This window comes from Stegodyphus dumicola, chromosome 11, assembly GCF_044657685.1.
Source record: "Stegodyphus dumicola isolate Sdum_Otavi_A_Nest chromosome 11, ASM4465768v1".
Classification (NCBI taxonomy): domain Eukaryota; kingdom Metazoa; phylum Arthropoda; class Arachnida; order Araneae; family Eresidae; genus Stegodyphus; species Stegodyphus dumicola.
In genome coordinates this window covers 143,895,869-143,915,713 of record NC_140778.1, presented here as the reverse complement: position 1 = coordinate 143,915,713, position 19,845 = coordinate 143,895,869, and the positions used below count along the sequence as shown (strand labels likewise).

General features: G+C 37.8%; 1 protein-coding gene across 4 annotated transcripts in view; it reads right to left on the bottom strand.

The window, feature by feature from the left end:
- LOC118192536 (uncharacterized) overlaps positions 1 to 19,845 on the bottom strand; it is a 104,017-nt gene that overhangs the window by 10,431 nt on the left and 73,741 nt on the right. For 2 of the 4 annotated variants that reach the window (XM_085827281.1, XM_085827282.1), the window contains 2 exons: positions 17,483 to 17,623; positions 593 to 659 (listed from right to left, as the gene is read on the bottom strand). In XM_085827281.1, the coding sequence (XP_085683407.1) occupies positions 593 to 659; positions 17,483 to 17,623 (208 nt within the window). The remainder of the gene's footprint in view (positions 1 to 592; positions 660 to 17,482; positions 17,624 to 19,845) is intronic. The other 2 variants (XM_085827284.1, XM_085827283.1) reach the window with 1 other exon arrangement.

Genomic DNA, 19,845 nt, shown 5'->3' with positions numbered 1-19,845 from the left:
TGTTACTTAAGCGTTTTCATATTTTGACATATACGGTATAAATGCAAAAGTAAAAAAAAGTTCTTTCTTGATTAAATTTAAAACTAAATGCTTAACATTTATCCAAGCACGACTGCTGTCATTATTATAAGTAAAGTAATATCGAGTAGCCCTTCTCGCGTTAGAATCAAAAGCTACATGTCACGCAGTGAAAACGTCGCTATAGAGTTACGAACAACTCTTCTCACGAGGGATTGGTTAGTCCTCTCAGCAAGGCAGGCGAAAACGTTACGTCACCTTTGAAGTTTTATGGCGCCTGAAATACGGAGAACAAAATGCAAATCTCCGACGCATTCAACATTAACCATTAATGTATGGTGAATGTCGACATTTGCCGGTGTAAGTCAGAAATACAGATATTTGGCAAATATTTTGGACATGCACCAAGCGACTATGTGAATGTTGACATTCACCCGTGAATGTCGACATTCTTCAAATTTTGGTCTAATCTACATTATTGTCATTTTCGCACTAGAGATTTTTATGTCTATGTTTTAACAATACATAATCAGATATTAAAAAACGTGAGAAAATATAGTTAAAAATATCTTACCTACAGTGATAATGATCATCTGTTATTTCACATTCTCCTGCTACACATTTATTCTGGCCGCATATATCTGCGTAGAAATCATATAAATCTGAATCAATATTTGGTTTAATTATCATTGTACACCAAAATGTTAGATATGCATCATATAATACCATATTTCAAAGTGTGCAGCACATTTTAGCTACAATCGTTTTGTACGGCATTTAATTACTTTCATAATGTATGCTTGAATTTTATATGACGTTTTATATCCATAATAGATTATACCCGTATAATGAATTTCACACAATTCTTAACAGATACAAGAAATGAACATTTCCTTATTTAGTTCTCATTCAGATGAAACTGTAAGATGCTACGCTTGTAATACGACGTTAAACGAAACCATATTTAACTGAGGAAATAGGATAGCTTTTCATATGCTCAATTGCCTGATACTCATTTAAATGTTTGCCTGAAAATGAATTTTACTTACACGATTGTTCTGCACAGTTGTGATGGGTAAGATTCAATGATTATTAAGGAATTTAAATACAAGGGGTTACCAAATGAAAAGGTACGAAACGACACGGTGAGTACAAATGTATACTTTATTCAAAATATACACCATAGGCCTGAGCATAACGATCCCACTGATAAACAAGCTGCAGGATTCCTTGTTCCCAGAATTCCTGGGGCCGTGATGAGATCCAGTCCTTCACAGCGGCCTGCCTTGAGTACGTCGTCCGAGTTGAAGCGCTTCCCTTTCAAGTGTTCCTTCAGTGGACCAAACACATAGAAATCGCAGGGCGACATGTCCGGATTTTAGGGCGGGTGGTCCAACGTCTCCTACTTGAACTTGGCCAGTTCCATGTGTGTGACTCTGGAGACGTGTGGACGCGCGTTATCATGGAGCAGAACCACACCCTCTGTCAGCAGCCCCGGTCTTTTGTTCTTGATGAAACTGCGTAGCGTCGGAGTGTCTCACAGTACACATCGGAGTGAATGGTTTTTCTGTGCTCAAGGAATTCCACAAGTAGCGGACCTAGAACGTCGGAAAAGACGGTGAGCAAAACCTTTGCCTGCTGACGGCACGGCTTTGAACGTTTTAGGCGGAGGTGACGACGCATGCTTCCACTGCATGATGTCCCGCCTTTTTCTCTGGCTCGTAGTGATGGCACCAGGTCTCATCATCTGTGACGATCCGCTCCATGAAAGCGGGGTCTTCCTGATACCGAGACAGATGTTGCAGTGCTAGCCGCATACGCAGTTCCTTTTGCTGGACGGTGAGCTGCTTAGGAACCCAAGCGGCACACACCTTCCGATATCGCAACCTGCCGCGAACAATTGTCCACACGGTTCCATAGCTGACATCCACCTTCACCGGCAACATTCGCAATATGACACGCCGATCACTTCTCACTAGTTCGTTCACCTTGTCGATGAGATCGCTCGTGATGACAGTGTTTGCCTGGCCTGGTCTCGGGTCATCACCCACACTCTCACGGCCTGCACGAAAACGGGCACTCCATTTTCTGACAGACTTCTCAGAGACACATTTCTCCCCGTAAACTGTCACCATCCGGCGATGAATAGCTGCCGGTTCCACTTTCCACTGTCAGAAATCGGATAACACCTCGCTGCTCCTCAATCGTCGAATTTTGCAACACGAACGCTATCCTGTCCTCATACGGACTGCTCGCGTCATTTGGACGCCGCTTTTGATAAGAGTCTCTGCTTTCTCCTGCGCACGTGGGCGCCCGCGCATGCTACGATCCCAGTCAGAGACTCCAATCGCATCCCGAGATGTCTCGCTACGTGCTACCATGGCAGAATATGCAAATATTTAACTGTTACGTTTTTACATCGTTTCGTACCGTTTCATTTGATCACCCCTTGTAGGTGACAACACAACTTGGCCCAACTCACCGGAATTTTGAGAAAGAGAGCAACCCGGGGGCGTGACTGAGTATCTCCCATCCCTTTTCCCTTTCCACTAAACCACACGAGATTATTTTTGTTTCGCCTTGTATTTAGAATGCCCCCATGCCTCAAAGACACTATACATTTTCAGCATCTAACCGCTCAGCCGGTATAGTAGTTAGTGACCGTGACTACCGGTAGCGATGGGCCCGAGCTCGAATCACTGAGGCGGGGTTGTAACTGTCCGCCCCTTCATAGGAAGCAACGTTGGCCACCCATTAGGTGCCTCCGTAATGAAATGGCCACCACTTCCGGCTCTTGTAGTGGCGTAAGGTTAATGGTCAATTAACAAAAAGCTCGTCCATTTAAAAAAAATTACAGTATCCATACCCTCTCCGGGATTCGAACTCGGGCCCTTCAACACGGTAGTTAGAATCACTAACCACTATCAAACTCTTATAGGAAAATACTAACAAGCGCCACCTAACGGTGAAAAGTTGACTAAAATGCATCTTTCGCCGGTAGACAGTAACTGTGCCTCTCATACAGGTGCGCGAACGATATGCGCAGATGTTAGAATTTGAGAGAGGTCATGTAGTGGACTCAAAGAAGCCGGTTGGTCTTATCGGCGAATAGCTCGACATTTGAGCAGGAGCGATGCCACTATTAGACTATGTTGGCAGGAATGGGTGAACCCCTTGCATACAGTCGAACTCGGTTATGACGAGGGGGAAGGGACCGCGATATTTGATCTTTTAAATCGAGTGCTCGTAAAAAACGGGTTCGTGAAAAAAATGATAAAAATTCATACATACTTACTATATTATATATATTTTATTTATTTTTTAATTGTGTACAGTACAAAAGAAATTGGTTAATTTACTTTGAAGTGTTTCATTGTCTCTTGTGATATTGTTCTTCGGAGAAGATTCATGGACGGAAAAACATTGTCATTTCCGCCTACGCTTCGGAAAAAATTGAAGTTTTTCTGCGCACCCAAAAGCCGCTGAGTATGTTGGGAGCGATTCAGCTTGAAATTTTTCACATTCGTCGTAATCATCGTCCGTTTTATTACCATTTCCATCTGCTTCAATTTGGGCTGCAATATTCTCGTCAGTTGGTATCTCGAAAGTAATAAAATAAATCGCATCAACATAAACATAATTTTCAAATTCTTGTTTACTTATTTCCAAATGTTTAAGACGTTTACGTCTTCTTTATCCTCAGTACTCTGCCTCTCTTGAGAAGCGTTCAATCCAGTCTTGCAGAGGCAATTGGTGATTTATGTTGATGTAACGTTTTCCATGCATCGTTCCGCTTCAAGTACGTTTACATTAGCATTTGAGGTTCTTTGTATTTTTTCTTTTCTATCTGGAAGCATCAAAATTCTTTAAGTTTCTTTTCTATCTGGAATTAATTTTATTAAATCTATCTGGAATTATTCTTTTCTATCCGGAAGCTTACAAAAGTTTGATTTAAAACTTCCGATGAACCCTTGGTCCATAGGCTGGATAACACTTGCAGAATTCATTGGAAAATATTCAATCCTGATCTTTCGCCAAGATAAAAAAAGGCCGCCGTCAAATGTTTCTAGGATTTATGAACTATCACTAACTTTCGGTTGATTTCGGAGTGTTAAAGAAATTCTGCCTCTCTTGAGAAGCGTTCAATCCAGTCTTGCAGAGGCAATTGGTGATTTATGTTGATGTAACGTTTTCCATGCATCGTTCCGCTTCAAGTACGTTTACATTAGCATTTGAGGTTCTTTGTATTTTTTCTTTTCTATCTGGAAGCATCAAAATTCTTTAAGTTTCTTTTCTATCTGGAATTAATTTTATTAAATCTATCTGGAATTATTCTTTTCTATCCGGAAGCTTACAAAAGTTTGATTTAAAACTTCCGATGAACCCTTGGTCCATAGGCTGGATAACACTTGCAGAATTCATTGGAAAATATTCAATCCTGATCTTTCGCCAAGATAAAAAAAAGGCCGCCGTCAAATGTTTCTAGGATTTATGAACTATCACTAACTTTCGGTTGATTTCGGAATGTTAAAGAAATTCTGCCTCTCTTGAGAAGCGTTCAATCCAGTCTTGCAGAGGCAATTGGTGATTTATGTTGATGTAACGTTTTCCATGCATCGTTCCGCTTCAAGTATTTTTTCTTTTCTATCTGGAAGCATCAAAATTCTTTAAGTTTCTTTTCTATCTGGAATTAATTTTATTAAATCTATCTGGAATTATTCTTTTCTATCCGGAAGCTTACAAAAGTTTGATTTAAAACTTCCGATGAACCCTTGGTCCATAGGCTGGATAACACTTGCAGAATTCATTGGAAAATATTCAATCCTGATCTTTCGCCAAGATAAAAAAAGGCCGCCGTCAAATGTTTCTAGGATTTATGAACTATCACTAACTTTCGGTTGATTTCGGAGTGTTAAAGAAATTCTGCCTCTCTTGAGAAGCGTTCAATCCAGTCTTGCAGAGGCAATTGGTGATTTATGTTGATGTAACGTTTTCCATGCATCGTTCCGCTTCAAGTACGTTTACATTAGCATTTGAGGTTCTTTGTATTTTTTCTTTTCTATCTGGAAGCATCAAAATTCTTTAAGTTTCTTTTCTATCTGGAATTAATTTTATTAAATCTATCTGGAATTATTCTTTTCTATCCGGAAGCTTACAAAAGTTTGATTTAAAACTTCCGATGAACCCTTGGTCCATAGGCTGGATAACACTTGCAGAATTTATTGGAAAATATTCAATCCTGATCTTTCGCCAAGATAAAAAAAGGCCGCCGTCAAATGTTTCTAGGATTTATGAACTATCACTAACTTTCGGTTGATTTCGGAGTGTTAAAGAAATTCTGCCTCTCTTGAGAAGCGTTCAATCCAGTCTTGCAGAGGCAATTGGTGATTTATGTTGATGTAACGTTTTCCATGCATCGTTCCGCTTCAAGTACGTTTACATTAGCATTTGAGGTTCTTTGTATTTTTTCTTTTCTATCTGGAAGCATCAAAATTCTTTAAGTTTCTTTTCTATCTGGAATTAATTTTATTAAATCTATCTGGAATTATTCTTTTCTATCCGGAAGCTTACAAAAGTTTGATTTAAAACTTCCGATGAACCCTTGGTCCATAGGCTGGATAACACTTGCAGAATTCATTGGAAAATATTCAATCCTGATCTTTCGCCAAGATAAAAAAAAGGCCGCCGTCAAATGTTTCTAGGATTTATGAACTATCACTAACTTTCGGTTGATTTCGGAATGTTAAAGAAATTCTGCCTCTCTTGAGAAGCGTTCAATCCAGTCTTGCAGAGGCAATTGGTGATTTATGTTGATGTAACGTTTTCCATGCATCGTTCCGCTTCAAGTACGTTTACATTAGCATTTGAGGTTCTTTGTATTTTTTCTTTTCTATCTGGAAGCATCAAAATTCTTTAAGTTTCTTTTCTATCTGGAATTAATTTTATTACATCTATCTGGAATTATTCTTTTCTATCCGGAAGCTTACAAAAGTTTGATTTAAAACTTCCGATGAACCCTTGGTCCATAGGCTGGATAACACTTGCAGAATTCATTGGAAAATATTCAATCCTGATCTTTCGCCAAGATAAAAAAAGGCCGCCGTCAAATGTTTCTAGGATTTATGAACTATCACTAACTTTCGGTTGATTTCGGAGTGTTAAAGAAATTCTGCCTCTCTTGAGAAGCGTTCAATCCAGTCTTGCAGAGGCAATTGGTGATTTATGTTGATGTAACGTTTTCCATGCATCGTTCCGCTTCAAGTACGTTTACATTAGCATTTGAGGTTCTTTGTATTTTTTCTTTTCTATCTGGAAGCATCAAAATTCTTTAAGTTTCTTTTCTATCTGGAATTAATTTTATTAAATCTATCTGGAATTATTCTTTTCTATCCGGAAGCTTACAAAAGTTTGATTTAAAACTTCCGATGAACCCTTGGTCCATAGGCTGGATAACACTTGCAGAATTCATTGGAAATTATTCAATCCTGATCTTTCGCCAAGATAAAAAAAAAGGCCGCCGTCAAATGTTTCTAGGATTTATGAACTATCACTAACTTTCGGTTGATTTCGGAGTGTTAAAGAAATTCTGCCTCTCTTGAGAAGCGTTCAATCCAGTCTTGCAGAGGCAATTGGTGATTTATGTTGATGTAACGTTTTCCATGCATCGTTCCGCTTCAAGTACGTTTACATTAGCATTTGAGGTTCTTTGTATTTTTTCTTTTCTATCTGGAAGCATCAAAATTCTTTAAGTTTCTTTTCTATCTGGAATTAATTTTATTAAATCTATCTGGAATTATTCTTTTCTATCCGGAAGCTTACAAAAGTTTGATTTAAAACTTCCGATGAACCCTTGGTCCATAGGCTGGATAACACTTGCAGAATTCATTGGAAAATATTCAATCCTGATCTTTCGCCAAGATAAAAAAAAGGCCGCCGTCAAATGTTTCTAGGATTTATGAACTATCACTAACTTTCGGTTGATTTCGGAATGTTAAAGAAATTCTGCCTCTCTTGAGAAGCGTTCAATCCAGTCTTGCAGAGGCAATTGGTGATTTATGTTGATGTAACGTTTTCCATGCATCGTTCCGCTTCAAGTACGTTTACATTAGCATTTGAGGTTCTTTGTATTTTTTCTTTTCTATCTGGAAGCATCAAAATTCTTTAAGTTTCTTTTCTATCTGGAATTAATTTTATTAAATCTATCTGGAATTATTCTTTTCTATCCGGAAGCTTACAAAAGTTTGATTTAAAACTTCCGATGAACCCTTGGTCCATAGGCTGGTAAACACTTGCAGAATTCATTGGAAAATATTCAATCCTGATCTTTCGCCAAGATAAAAAAGGCCGCCGTCAAATGTTTCTAGGATTTATGAATTATCACTAACTTTCGGTTGATTTCGGAGTGTTAAAGAAATTTTCGCAAGAAAGCATTAGCTAAGCTAGAGTGGCGGAAGTCAATAGAAATGTTATGAATCACAAAAATATTGCTCGCTATAACCGCGTTTGCTCCTTAAAAGCGAGTTATGCTCCCATAGACAATTCCTCGAGCATTTTGTTAAGGAATCTCTTTCTCTCTGCCCATACAGTTCCTTTTATACCCTAAAAAATCTCGAAGATTTCTTTGAAAAATGTCCACAATCCATAAATAGAAGAAAACATCATAGGTATAATTAATCTCCTATAATTTGGAATATGAAAACTATAACGCAGTATTAATTGTTGCGTGCTTACGGGTTCGTAATGGACTAAATGTACACTGGACCAATGACAGCTTGATAAAATTAATTTTCACAAATAAAGCACTTCTGGAACTTTCCACAAAAGTAATCGTACAGCTCTTCTCAGCAGGACAGAAAACAATCTTTAGTGACCAATTGAAACTACTAACAAATAAAGCACTTCAGTCATCTAAAGAGCAAAGCTCGGATGGAGATCGCTCAGTAATGCAAAACTCTGAACTAAAAACAGAGACCTGATCTTGTCTTATATAGTTTTCCTCTCCCTGCCAAAAAGTTTCCGGCACAGTCTATTTAACGAAATTACTGAAGGCATATTGAAGTTACACAAAAGGGCCGGATACGAGTTCACATAACATGTAGGGATCAATTGCAATTATTCAATTACAGGACCAATTGCAGTTACACAAGAACCGGACTAAAATGTCACCAATTGGTAGCCATATTTGGCGACTTAGAGTGATTTCTTGCCGAATTTGGTGATAAAAATTAGTGGCTAAAATCATTGCCATTTTGGCGATATCTTGCCAATTTAGCTAGGTAGCCATTTACCGAAATATTAAATAGACTTACCACTGCAATCGTATTTTTCAGGCAGACTTTCGCTTTCCTTGAAGCCGTTCTTGTTGTATTATACAAATTTCGTAACAATGTTTGGAGAATTTTGTCCCTCAAGTGTTTTGTTTCGGAGCCTGTTAAAGAAAAAGTTTCTATTCCGGTAAACCGCTCATTGTTCTGAAAATTACAGAACGTCACAGCTGCAATTTCCATTATATTCCAATATAAATTTTGGGTGTCCGCCGATAACATCGCGGCAAAAACATCGCGGACGAAAACGTCGCAGAGAAAACAACGCAAGGCGAAAACGTCGTGCTACAAAACATCGTGGGCGAAAACATCGCAAAGAGAAAACATCGCAGTTCTAAAACATCGCGGTACAAAATATCGCCGTCGAAAATAAAGCGGTTCAAAAACTTCACAGTTTAAAAACATCGTCGTCGAAAATATCGTGGTAAAAAATAAAGTATCTACAAATCATAGCATGACGATAACATCGCAGACATACTTTTTTCAGGTTTTAATAATTGTAAATGGATATTCCCATAATAATTTGGGAGCGCAAGATGTTAAGAAGGAGAATTTTTACTTTCACATTTTTTTATTAACTAATAAATTTTTGCTGAAAAAGCAAGAAGGAAACTTAAGCATAGAAGATTAAATGCAACTTATAGATTATAGTTTTCATGAAAAATTACCAGTAAAAACTTAATAAAAACGATTTATTAATGGCCTTTGTTAGTTAACTACGTCGGTTTAAAATTCTATTAAGTGCTATAAGTTGCATTAATTTTCTATGCTTAAGTTTCCTTTTTATTTTCTCAGCAAAAAATATATTAATTAATAAAAAATATGAAAGTAAAAATTATCCTTATTTCCATCTTGCGCTCACAAATCATTAAGGGAATATCCATTTACAATTATTAAAATCTGAAAAAATCATGTCTGCGATTTTATCGTCATGCGATGATTTGTAGATACTTTATTTTTTACCACGATATTTTCGACGACGATGTTTTTAAACTGCGAAGTTTTTGAACCGCTTTATTTTCGACGACGATGTTTTGTACCACGATGTTTTATAACTGCGATATTTTCTCTTTGCGATGTTTTCTTCCATGATGTTTTGTAGCACGACGTTTTCTCCTTGCGTTGTTTTCTCCGCGACGTTTTCGTCTGCGATGTTTTTGCCGCGATGTTTTCGGCTGTAACCAAATTTTGAGATACGGCCTGCATATGGCATTGCGACAAATGCTAAGAGTAGTATGCTGAGTGTTGCAATAAAGCCGTCTTCGTATAAGCAGCTGGTAGTCCGGATCTATAAGATTCCGAAAATATTAATAAGCACAGCATAACAGTGAATATCAACAGTTGCGGATGTAATATTGCCTTTCATTTGATGACATTGCGCGTTTGCATAATCTGAATATTTTTGTCAATGCATCGTTGAGCAATAATGCATTTTTAGACTAGATAGATTTACATAGACTCGTTTGGAGCAAGACATCGGAAGCCTTTGTATTAGAAATAATCCTGTTGGAACTCAGTACTGTCTATTAGATTAATTGTATTTATAACACCTGAATTTATCTTTTCAAAACTAATAGTCCTTATAACGCTTGGAGATAGTTTACGCTTTAGCCAGCTGTGGATGTTCTTCCTAAGATCTTTATTTAAGAACACATGCGTGTGGGTCTTCAGTTGTGTATAAGGCAACTAACGTCGTAAGCTATAAGAGAAAGAGTTCCAGATAAAGTGCAGGGCCAGTTTAGAATCACAATAAAATGTTCTTATGTGTATACAGACATTTTATTATCGTGTGTTCATACGAGGGCTTGAATATCACAGCTGCCATAATCATAAGGCCCGAAAGGTCATTAGCTCCGTTCACAACTGTTGCACACAGTCATAGCCAATCACAGACAGTAAATATGTGCAAGCCTGGAAGGATCTACAACTTACTTCTTTAGAATTGGTAGATTCTTGTGCCACCTTGATGTGAAAATGAAAAATTAGAACATTAACTGAACATTTTTAAACAAATCTCCGCCACGTAGTTAATTGCCTAACAACAAAACTCTGCGTACACTAGATGTGGACTTTCCTTTACGGAATTTGCTAATGGGAAAGGTCTGCGTCCATAAACGGGTTATAGCTGCAATTAATCTCATCCCCCATACTCAATTCAATTAGACTTTTGCACGCATAGAGCGCATGTTTCCTAACTGACTACAGTAAAAAGATAGTTCCTTCAATATTTCTTTGGATTTAACACGCTGGATGTCTCTGTCATATCTCAATTTCATTTGCCTATCCTTTAGCATTATGTCTACAAAGGAGAATATATAAGATCCTCATTGTAGTTGAAATTCCTATATTTTTCAGCTAGATTTCTTGTATGATATTAGATAAGAGAATTATAAAAGAAAATAAACTTCTTGCATTAAAAAACGACAACTCTTGAAATATAATTGACACATTTACCAATGTATAAAATGATAAAAGAGAAATGACGCAACGATCTTTATCAGAGGCCTTGAATAAGCTGATCGAAAGAAAGGAAGAAAAATATTTGCACACGAAACCTGGCCTCTCCATCAGTTGATAACGAAATGGAAGCTTAAATTTCTAAACTATTGACTTTTTATTAGGAATCAATGTTAAATTTCTGATTCATAATAACACTATACGGAATAATATTTTGAAAATATGGAATAATATGCAATATTTGATAAAGAAAAAATAAAAATGTGGGTTTTTTATATGACAAAATCTATATAAATATTTGTGGCACATCAAAAGTTTTTAATTTATCAATCGAAATTTAATTTTCCTAACAATTACAATTTCCCCAATTAAGAAAACAGAGAGAATATTATATAATATATGCACTTGATTGAAATATCCTAAACTTCAAAATTATGGTTAACCACTATTTTATGTAAGTAAACACGAGGATAACGTAAACGTGTATAAAAGTTAAACGCAATCGTTTATTTAAAGCAAAAAGAATTCATGTATGATCAAATATGACAAAATGTCCTGTCGTAATAGGATATTATGTACGAAAGAAATTGACAACAACGTTTTAACATTTTTACGTATCTTATAAGTGATATTGATGTGAAAAATGGGCATTAACATGAGCACTTGTATTAAATTCACAAAATTCAACATTCGTTCGAGATTTATTTCAGATGTATATGGGCTTGTTTGTGGCCTCAGTTTACAGTTCATTGCGATTTTGCCCAGAATCCGATTCTTTGAGAGTGAATTTCTAACCGCTTAACTACCACTTTTTTGTGCCCCAAAACGGCCAAGCAGCAAAACAGCTAAGCACTGGTAGTTTGACATCAGCTCGATTCCAGGCGAACGGGCTTGCTAGATGGGTGTTTTAGTGGTTTTTCCCATGTGTAACTTAGATACAAGCCAGCGTTTCTTGCAGAGGCTTCCAGGAAGGTATCTCTTCCACAGGCAGATACCACTCGTGTGCTTTGCCATAATGAAATAAATCAAAATCTCCCTTTTTTCTTCTTTGTAACTAAAATAAAGTACCGACTCCCGGTATTCTTTGTCAATTTAGTCAGGTTTCGTAGAATGAAACATGAAATGCTTAAGAAAATCGAGCGACCCACCGATTGTGAAATACGCTCAGCCATCTGGCTCGTAATGCAAAGAAACATGACAGTTGCGGAATAGAACTCGGCTGCCCATGCCCTTATTTCAGATACAATTACTCCCTACAACAGACATAGAAAAATATACGACATTACACAGTTACCGCTATTCATTGTACGAATTGAGAGATACACCAACAAAAATCTTGTACCTCAATGCCACAATTGCCAGAAAGGGCATCGCTCCTCGCAAAACGTTGCGTGAAATGCGCCGTGGAACACTACTAATGCTTGTCTCCAAACGGAATTTATTGAGAACCCTGTTTGTGCCAACTGTAAAAATTCACATCCAGCCGCATAACGTGGCTATGAAAAATTCCCTAAACCCAATAACTTTATAATTCAAGAGGCCCTAAAAGGCTTTACTCTGATATCATAACTCTCATCCAGCCTCGGACACTAGACTCTGTTGCACGCACTACGATTGCTCTCCGGAAGATATCGATTCACGGCCACTCCTTAGCCCTCAACTTCTTCAGTATGCCATGCTACTCTTCTTCGACTCCATCTTACATTGCCATTCTTGCCATAATTGTTAAAATTCTTGCCATAATTACAACTCTGTCTACGATATGCGTAACATTCGAAAAAATTCTACATTGCTACACTGGGATAGGGTATTAGCCAGGAGGCCGAAGTCAAATGAACTTTTGTTCAAGGAGGACAGCTGCGGATAATCATCGCCAGCCATGTGAAGTAGACAAAGCTATGAGGGGCACTAAAGAGTGAAAATGGTTAAGATCGTTCTTGAAAGGTTGGCACAGTGTTGTAAAAATGATAGTGCGAAAATGATAGTAAATAAATAGTTATCATGGATAGTAAACAAATGGTGGCTGAGGTCTGTGAGAAGGATATGCAAGCATTCGTTGTTTGTTAAGGTAAATGTTTAATTGACGAGGAAATTGTGTAAAAACACAGAAATCTATATATAAATTAGAAAACAAATGGACTTAGAATTTAAAACAAACTTAGAATTTAAAAAACAACTTGTCCATCTTCCGAGAGCCTACATTTCCTTCCTCGGTTCCTATGAACTCTGAATAGTACTCAACTGACTATAGCTACGCGATAAAAAGGAATTGTTTGACATCATTAAAGCGAAAGGGATCAGGACCATTGAATAGACCAAAAGAGGACTTTGTATACCCTTATACACTTCTGATGAGACAATCACTAATGGAGGTTCTGGAGTATTTGTGAGCACCCCAGGTGATACTACTTATCAACACAAAACTGGCGCTGTAACCTTATCTCTAACTTCACTTGTGAGCTTCTGGCAATACCTTCTAGCAAGGCTTAATGAAGGTACTTGACATGTATAGAGCCCTTCCCATTTCTGAGCAAGTTATAGGATTTGTTGTCTTCCGTGACTTAAATGTAGCTCTGCAGGTAATCCCGAAGGGAAGAAGAAGAAGAAGATTAAGGCATTCCCCGTATCGAGAACTCAATCTCATTCCGGGTCCACTCCCCTTTTGGGCACGTCGTGGTGGTTCAACCTCCACTATTACCCTCCAGGAGAGCAGCGCACCACCTGGGGACGCACCCCAGGCAGCACCGGTCGTCTAATGCTCCTACCAGTCGCTTGGGCGAGCCCGTCGCAGCGGGACATTACCCAGCGACCCCGGGGAAGAACCCCGGGTTACTAGTACCACGCCGTGCTAGGACGTGCCAGACTCCGGGGCCGGCCAATAAGTGACCTTTCCCAGAGCCTTCAGAACCACCAAATTCATAAATTTTATACCCCCGTGGCCGAGACTGCCTAGGTACAGATCCTAGCCAGTAGCTTCGCAGAGTTCTCTACGTCGACCCCGGGGGGATCCCGGAGGGAAGCTTCCTGATCACTAACTGGATCCCTTTTCGCCTCAACGTTCTTCAAAAATTAAATAAAGTCTACATTCTTCAATGGTTGCTAGCGCACGTCAACATCACAGGTAACGAGAGGGCAGATAAACTAGCAAAATACACTCGTCAATATATTAACGTAACAATATAATGTAAATGTAAATGTCATACTCTCGGACGCAAATGTCATAGCCAAATACACACTGAAGGAATAGTCAATTCTAATAAAGCACCAGCTCCATAACACCAATGGAGAGTATAATTAAGACATATAATACGAATATAATTAAAGACTTATATAATTGACACATAATTGTCAAATAATTAAATCAAAATTTCGGTAGTTAACAGTTTAACAGGACGGAAATACATTGGATTCGAGGAAAAAGAAAACAATGCATTAATGTCACACAATAAAAATAATGTAATAAAATAATACAAAAATAAAGAATTGAAATTTCTTTGGTCTTTTTCAAAGAGCAGCTAAGGATTTTCAACAGAGCGGCGTTTTGGTGTTGGTGTATTTAATTATGGCAAAGCACACGAGGGCTATCTGCCTAAGGGGAGAGATGCCTTTCGTGGAGGACTTTCTAAGGGAAACTGGCTCGTATACACGTTACACATGGGCAAAACCACGAAAACGCCCATGCAGCCAGCCCGTTCGCGGGATTCGAACCTCGGACCGAACTACCAGTGTTCAGCGACTTTACCGCTCGGCCGCTGGTGTGCCCGCGTTTTGGAATTATATCTGGATGATTATTAATCTTAAATCATGCCGAAAATTATTATATTAATAAAAAATTTAAGGCCATAAAAGTTTTTAAATAATAGAAACAAAGAATGGAATAAAATAAAGCATAAAATTTCTTTCAATCTTTTTAATAAATAATCAAGATTTAATTTGCTACCAAGCGAATCAAAAATATTATACAAAATATAAATAGTACAGAACAACAATTCTCGAAGTAAACAAACAATCGATGAAATTCGATGCTGCAAGCTAAATCAATGTTTTTTAAAACTGCAGAAAAGCTATTACAAAATATGCAATTTTGTGAAACGTTGAGGAACAACTTAATATTAATAATTAAATTATTTGCATCTATTAGGATATTATAAATTTGATCAACATGTAAGCGGTACACACACACACACGCACTTACAAAAAAGAAAACAAAAATTGTAAAGGATTGTGTTTCGGGAAGTCACACTAAACATATTAATTGGAAAATCGATGTAAATTAATTGAAAAGCATTTAAATGCCTGTATTTGTCAAGACAGTGTTCTTTTGGCGACTTTTTCCGAAATTTTAAAATACTGTAAAATTTTGTTAATCGTTTGTTTAAGCGATCAAAAGATTCATATATATTAATTTTTCTGGTATTTAGCAGCTAATTCTACCTGTTATTGATCATTTTGAACGTACGGAATCAGCTAAATTTTTCTGAAGACAGAGGTTTGGAGGCATTCCTTATTTTGAAATATGACAAGGAGTAATCAAACGTAAAAGAAAATTTGCTCTTTGTTATTATGAAGAATTTACCAGAAAGCAACTGACAAATCTTATTAACAAAAAAGCTAATTAAAATTCATTTCGATGGAAGACACAAAAGTCCTATGGCATTGAAGAACTAACTTCCGAAACACCTCTATAAAAAAAAAAAAAAAAAAAAAAAAAAAAAAACCACTTCTAAGAATTTTGCTTATATAAACTGCATTACCACTTTCAGAAAAACTTTTACACAGGCTTACGTCCTTTTACATCTACAGGATGATTCAGAAAACCTTTTACCATATGACATGGTAAATCAGGCATACAACAAGGATAAAAAATCACATAGGAACATAGAGTCGCTAAAGCTATTCAGAGCCACAAGAAGGCGTTCAAAATAGTATGTAATTAAAGACAAAAAACAAAACCATTCCAGATCATTTATTTATATTAGTGACATGCTACAAATCACATCCCTACAGGTGAGGGCCAAATTTTTTCCGGCTGCATCGAGATACACTTGACATCGAAGCTACACTGAACGGCGCATTTTCTCAAAAATACCAGGTGTATCTCAAACACATCCTGCTGCCACAACAATTCTTCCTACTAAGTCTTCCAGCGATGAAACAGGTGTTTCATATACAAGTCCTTTTAAAAACCCCAAATCATAGAAGAGAAAACCATTTGGAGACTGATCTGGTGATTGTGGTGGACATACGATTGGTTCACTGCCAGCAATCCAACGCCCAGGAAAAGTGGACTATAGACGTGTTCTGACCTGTCTGCTGAAATGTGCAGGAGCTCCGTCGTGCTGAGCTCGAATTCTTCGAGGAATTGGCATAAGAACATCATTCAGCATGTCTGGAAAGAACCTCTTGCAAGAATGCAGCTATTAAGTCTTTCTGGGAGAATGTGGTTTCTGGGAGACACAGTCTCCTACAATGCCAGCCCACACTTTGAGAGTAAATTTGCGATGAAAGGCACGCGTACTTGTAGCATGTGGGTTTTCATCCACCCTAGTATGCATGTTGGGAACCTTCATCACACCCTCTAGTGAAGACGTTGTCTTCTCAGTAAAGAGAATGCTTGAAGTTTCGGTCGGCAGCATTTCCTTGCAAAATCCACCGCCCAAATTCCACGCGCATTTTGTAGTCTTCCGGTTCCAATGCCTAGGATGCAATCTTTCGTCATGTAAAAGGAGCCAGACTGTAGATTGGGGGGGGATATGGATGTCTCGGGACACAACTCCGTATATTGAAGGATTAGGCTACAGTTCTTTTCGGAAAAAAGTCCGAGCTGTTCGATGGCAACCGGCATCCGGCTTGTGCACGTCGAACGAACTGGTTTCGCACAATCATCGATGCGAGGTCGCAAAAGCATCTTTCGATCAGATATTTCTCACGATACATTCGCATGGCTTCTCGTCCATTGAAGTTGGCCAAGCCCCTAAATCAAATGCATGTCGGTTATTTCGTGGTACGTGTAACTAGCCATGTTACTCCTAACGTATCCAAGGCTTAATGAAGACAATGTCCATTTGCTCAGCTCATGCTCGTATAGCAACGCCTTTTCGTGGCTCTAGTGCTCTCTAGCGAGTTTTGCAACCCTATGTTCCTATGTGATTTTCGATACTTATGCCTGATTTCCCATGTCCTTTGGTAAACGTTTTCTTTTAATTATTCTGTATAGTCGTAGCAGAACACGGACAGTCGATCCAGTCTGGTCGGAAGTAGAAATCGATTGGTTGAGGAAGCTACTGTATCATACTCTAACTTGCTTTCGATTGGCACTGCATATTGGAATTGGTTCGGGCATTTGAACTGGTTCGGGGAAGCTATCTTTTACCATACGTTACCTACTGCAAATGACGTCATTAACCTTGAAAAGTTTTTATCAGACTTAAAAAACGGAGTCACAACACTACTTCCTACGGAAAATTTCTTAGAAGCTGGTTTACTGTAATATGCTGCAGGTACATTCACTGATCTTACCTACATGCAGCGCAGCGATGAAAGCAATACTTTCCCTTTAGGCGTAAAATGTTGCGAATTGTCTTTTAAATTGGTTTTGGAAGAAAAGGTGCGTAGAAACTATTTATTTTGTTGCATTTGCTAAAGTAATATGCGCTAAAGGCTTTAATAGTTTTAAAATTTACCTTCACATCCGAAGTCTTTGGGATCGGCATTCCTTCGCAGAGGTCGGAAACCTTCTTTGCAAACACATTTGTAGCCTTCATCTGTGTTCACACATACCGTTGAATTAGGGCACTTATTCTCATCTTCGCATTGCAAAACTCCTGCGCAGTGTTATATAAATATTTCATTAACTTTCCATCAGTATTTCATTTCAAGTATATACAGCAAGAAAAACTTCCAAATTTTAAGAGAGAATAATAACGTGAAAATTCGCAAAATCATACTTCCGGAAGTGGGGAATTTGTTTGAGGAAATGCTGGTAAACGAATCTTTCATATGAACTTTATTCTCGTAGTAGGCCGATTCTAACCATGTGATAAGGAGGGTGAACATCGCTTAGAGATGTCCAGGGAATTAATCTCTGTTGGATGCTTCAAGTTGGTGGCTTAAGCAGTAAGATTCTTGTGTATTTAAATATTAAGTAAGTTATTAAGTTAAATTATTAAGTAACTTGCGTATTTAAATAGGATTATGGCTTATAAGTGTAAAGTCACTGAAAGCCCGGCATTCCTTTCCAGCCTTTCGTAAGTAGATGTATTTGCTGTAAACTGCTTGCAGCTTGCTTTCAACTTGCACAGCTGATAACCATAGCTCCGTTACAACGTATTACTGTTTTACCTGTCGGGAGTAAAAATGAACGGCAGATGACAGATTTGTTAGTTTTCTTTGAACACAAATCCCTCTGAAATTTGGTTACAGATAGAAAAATCGCGGCAAAATCATCGTAACAAAGCGTTGCGGAGAAAACAACGAAAGGCCAAAATGCCGTGGTACAAAACATTGTGGGAGAAAAGAAAGCAAAGAGAAAAAACATCGCAGTTCTAAAACATCGTGGTACAAAATATCGAAGTCGAAAATAAAGCGGTTAAAAAATTTCGCAGTTTAGAAACGTCGTCGTCGAAAATATCGTGGTAAAAAATAGAGATCCCACAAATCATTGCATGAGTATGATATATCACACATGCGCTTTTTAGGCTTAACAGTTGTAAACGCACATTTGTATAAAGATTTTGAAGCTCAAAAAATGTTGACGACACTTTAAGAATAAACGGGTACAAATCAAGATAAAATTTCTACCAAAAAAATATCAGATTAGTAAATGTGAAAGAAAATAATCTCATAATTAACTAAGCAATTTTTATAGAGGTAACCTCATGCAGTTATTTTTCTACCTTTTTCTAAGCATTTTTAGGCTGTATTTGTCATGCAAAATTATGAGTAAAACTTTATAATAAAGATTAATTTATTAATGACCTTTGTTATCTAACTATATAAATTTAAAATTATTGAGTTCTATAAGTTGCATTAATTTTCTACTCATTTTCAATTTTTAAATGAATAATTTTCCTTCTTACATTTTCAGAAAAAAATCATCAGTTCATTCAAAGATATGAAATATAAAAGTAAAATATCCCTCTTTGCTTCTTGCGTTCCCAAATCATTATGCGAAAACGGATTTACATCTTTTAAAACCTAAAAAAAGCATGTGGGCGATGTTATCGTCATGCGATGAATTTTGGTTGTTTCATACAACGATATTTTCGACAACGATGTTTTTAAACTGCGAAAGTTTTGAAACGCTTTATTTTCGACGACGATATTTTGTACCACGATGTTTCCGCCTTTCGTTGTTTTCTCCACGACGTTTTCGTTAGCGATGTTTTCGCCGCGATATTTTGGGCCGATACCTGAAACCTTTACTAAAAAAAGCAGTAGAGTTTGAATGACGTTATATCCGAAGGCAGTATGAAGCACTTTTCTGAAGTTTTTCTTGTTCATTAACTTACTGAAGAATTAGCACATCAATTTCCTTTTGCCTATTGTTGGGAAATTTGCATTCCTTCTTTGCGGCTGCGTTGAGCCCAGAAAGCTAAAATATACACTGAAGTGACAAAAGTCATGGGATAGCTCATAATATTTTGTCGGTCCTTTTTTTTGCCCGTCGAAGTGCAGCAACTCGACGTGGCATGGACTCAACAAGTCGTTGGAAGTCCCCTGCAGGAATATTGAGCCATGCGGCCTCTATAGACGTCCATAATTGTGAAAGTGTTGACGGTGCAGGGTTTTGGGCACGAACTGACCTCTCGATGATGTTCCATAAATGTTCGATGGGATTCATGTCGGGCGACCTAGGTGGCTAGATCATTCGCTGGAATTGTCCAGAATGTTCTTCTAACCAATCGCGAACAATTGTGGCCCAGTGACACGGCGCATTGTCATCCATAAAAATCCCATCGTTGTTTGAGTACGTGAAGTCTATGAATGGATGTAAGTGATCTCCAAGTAGCTGAAGGTATCCATTTCCAGTCAATGATCGGTTCAG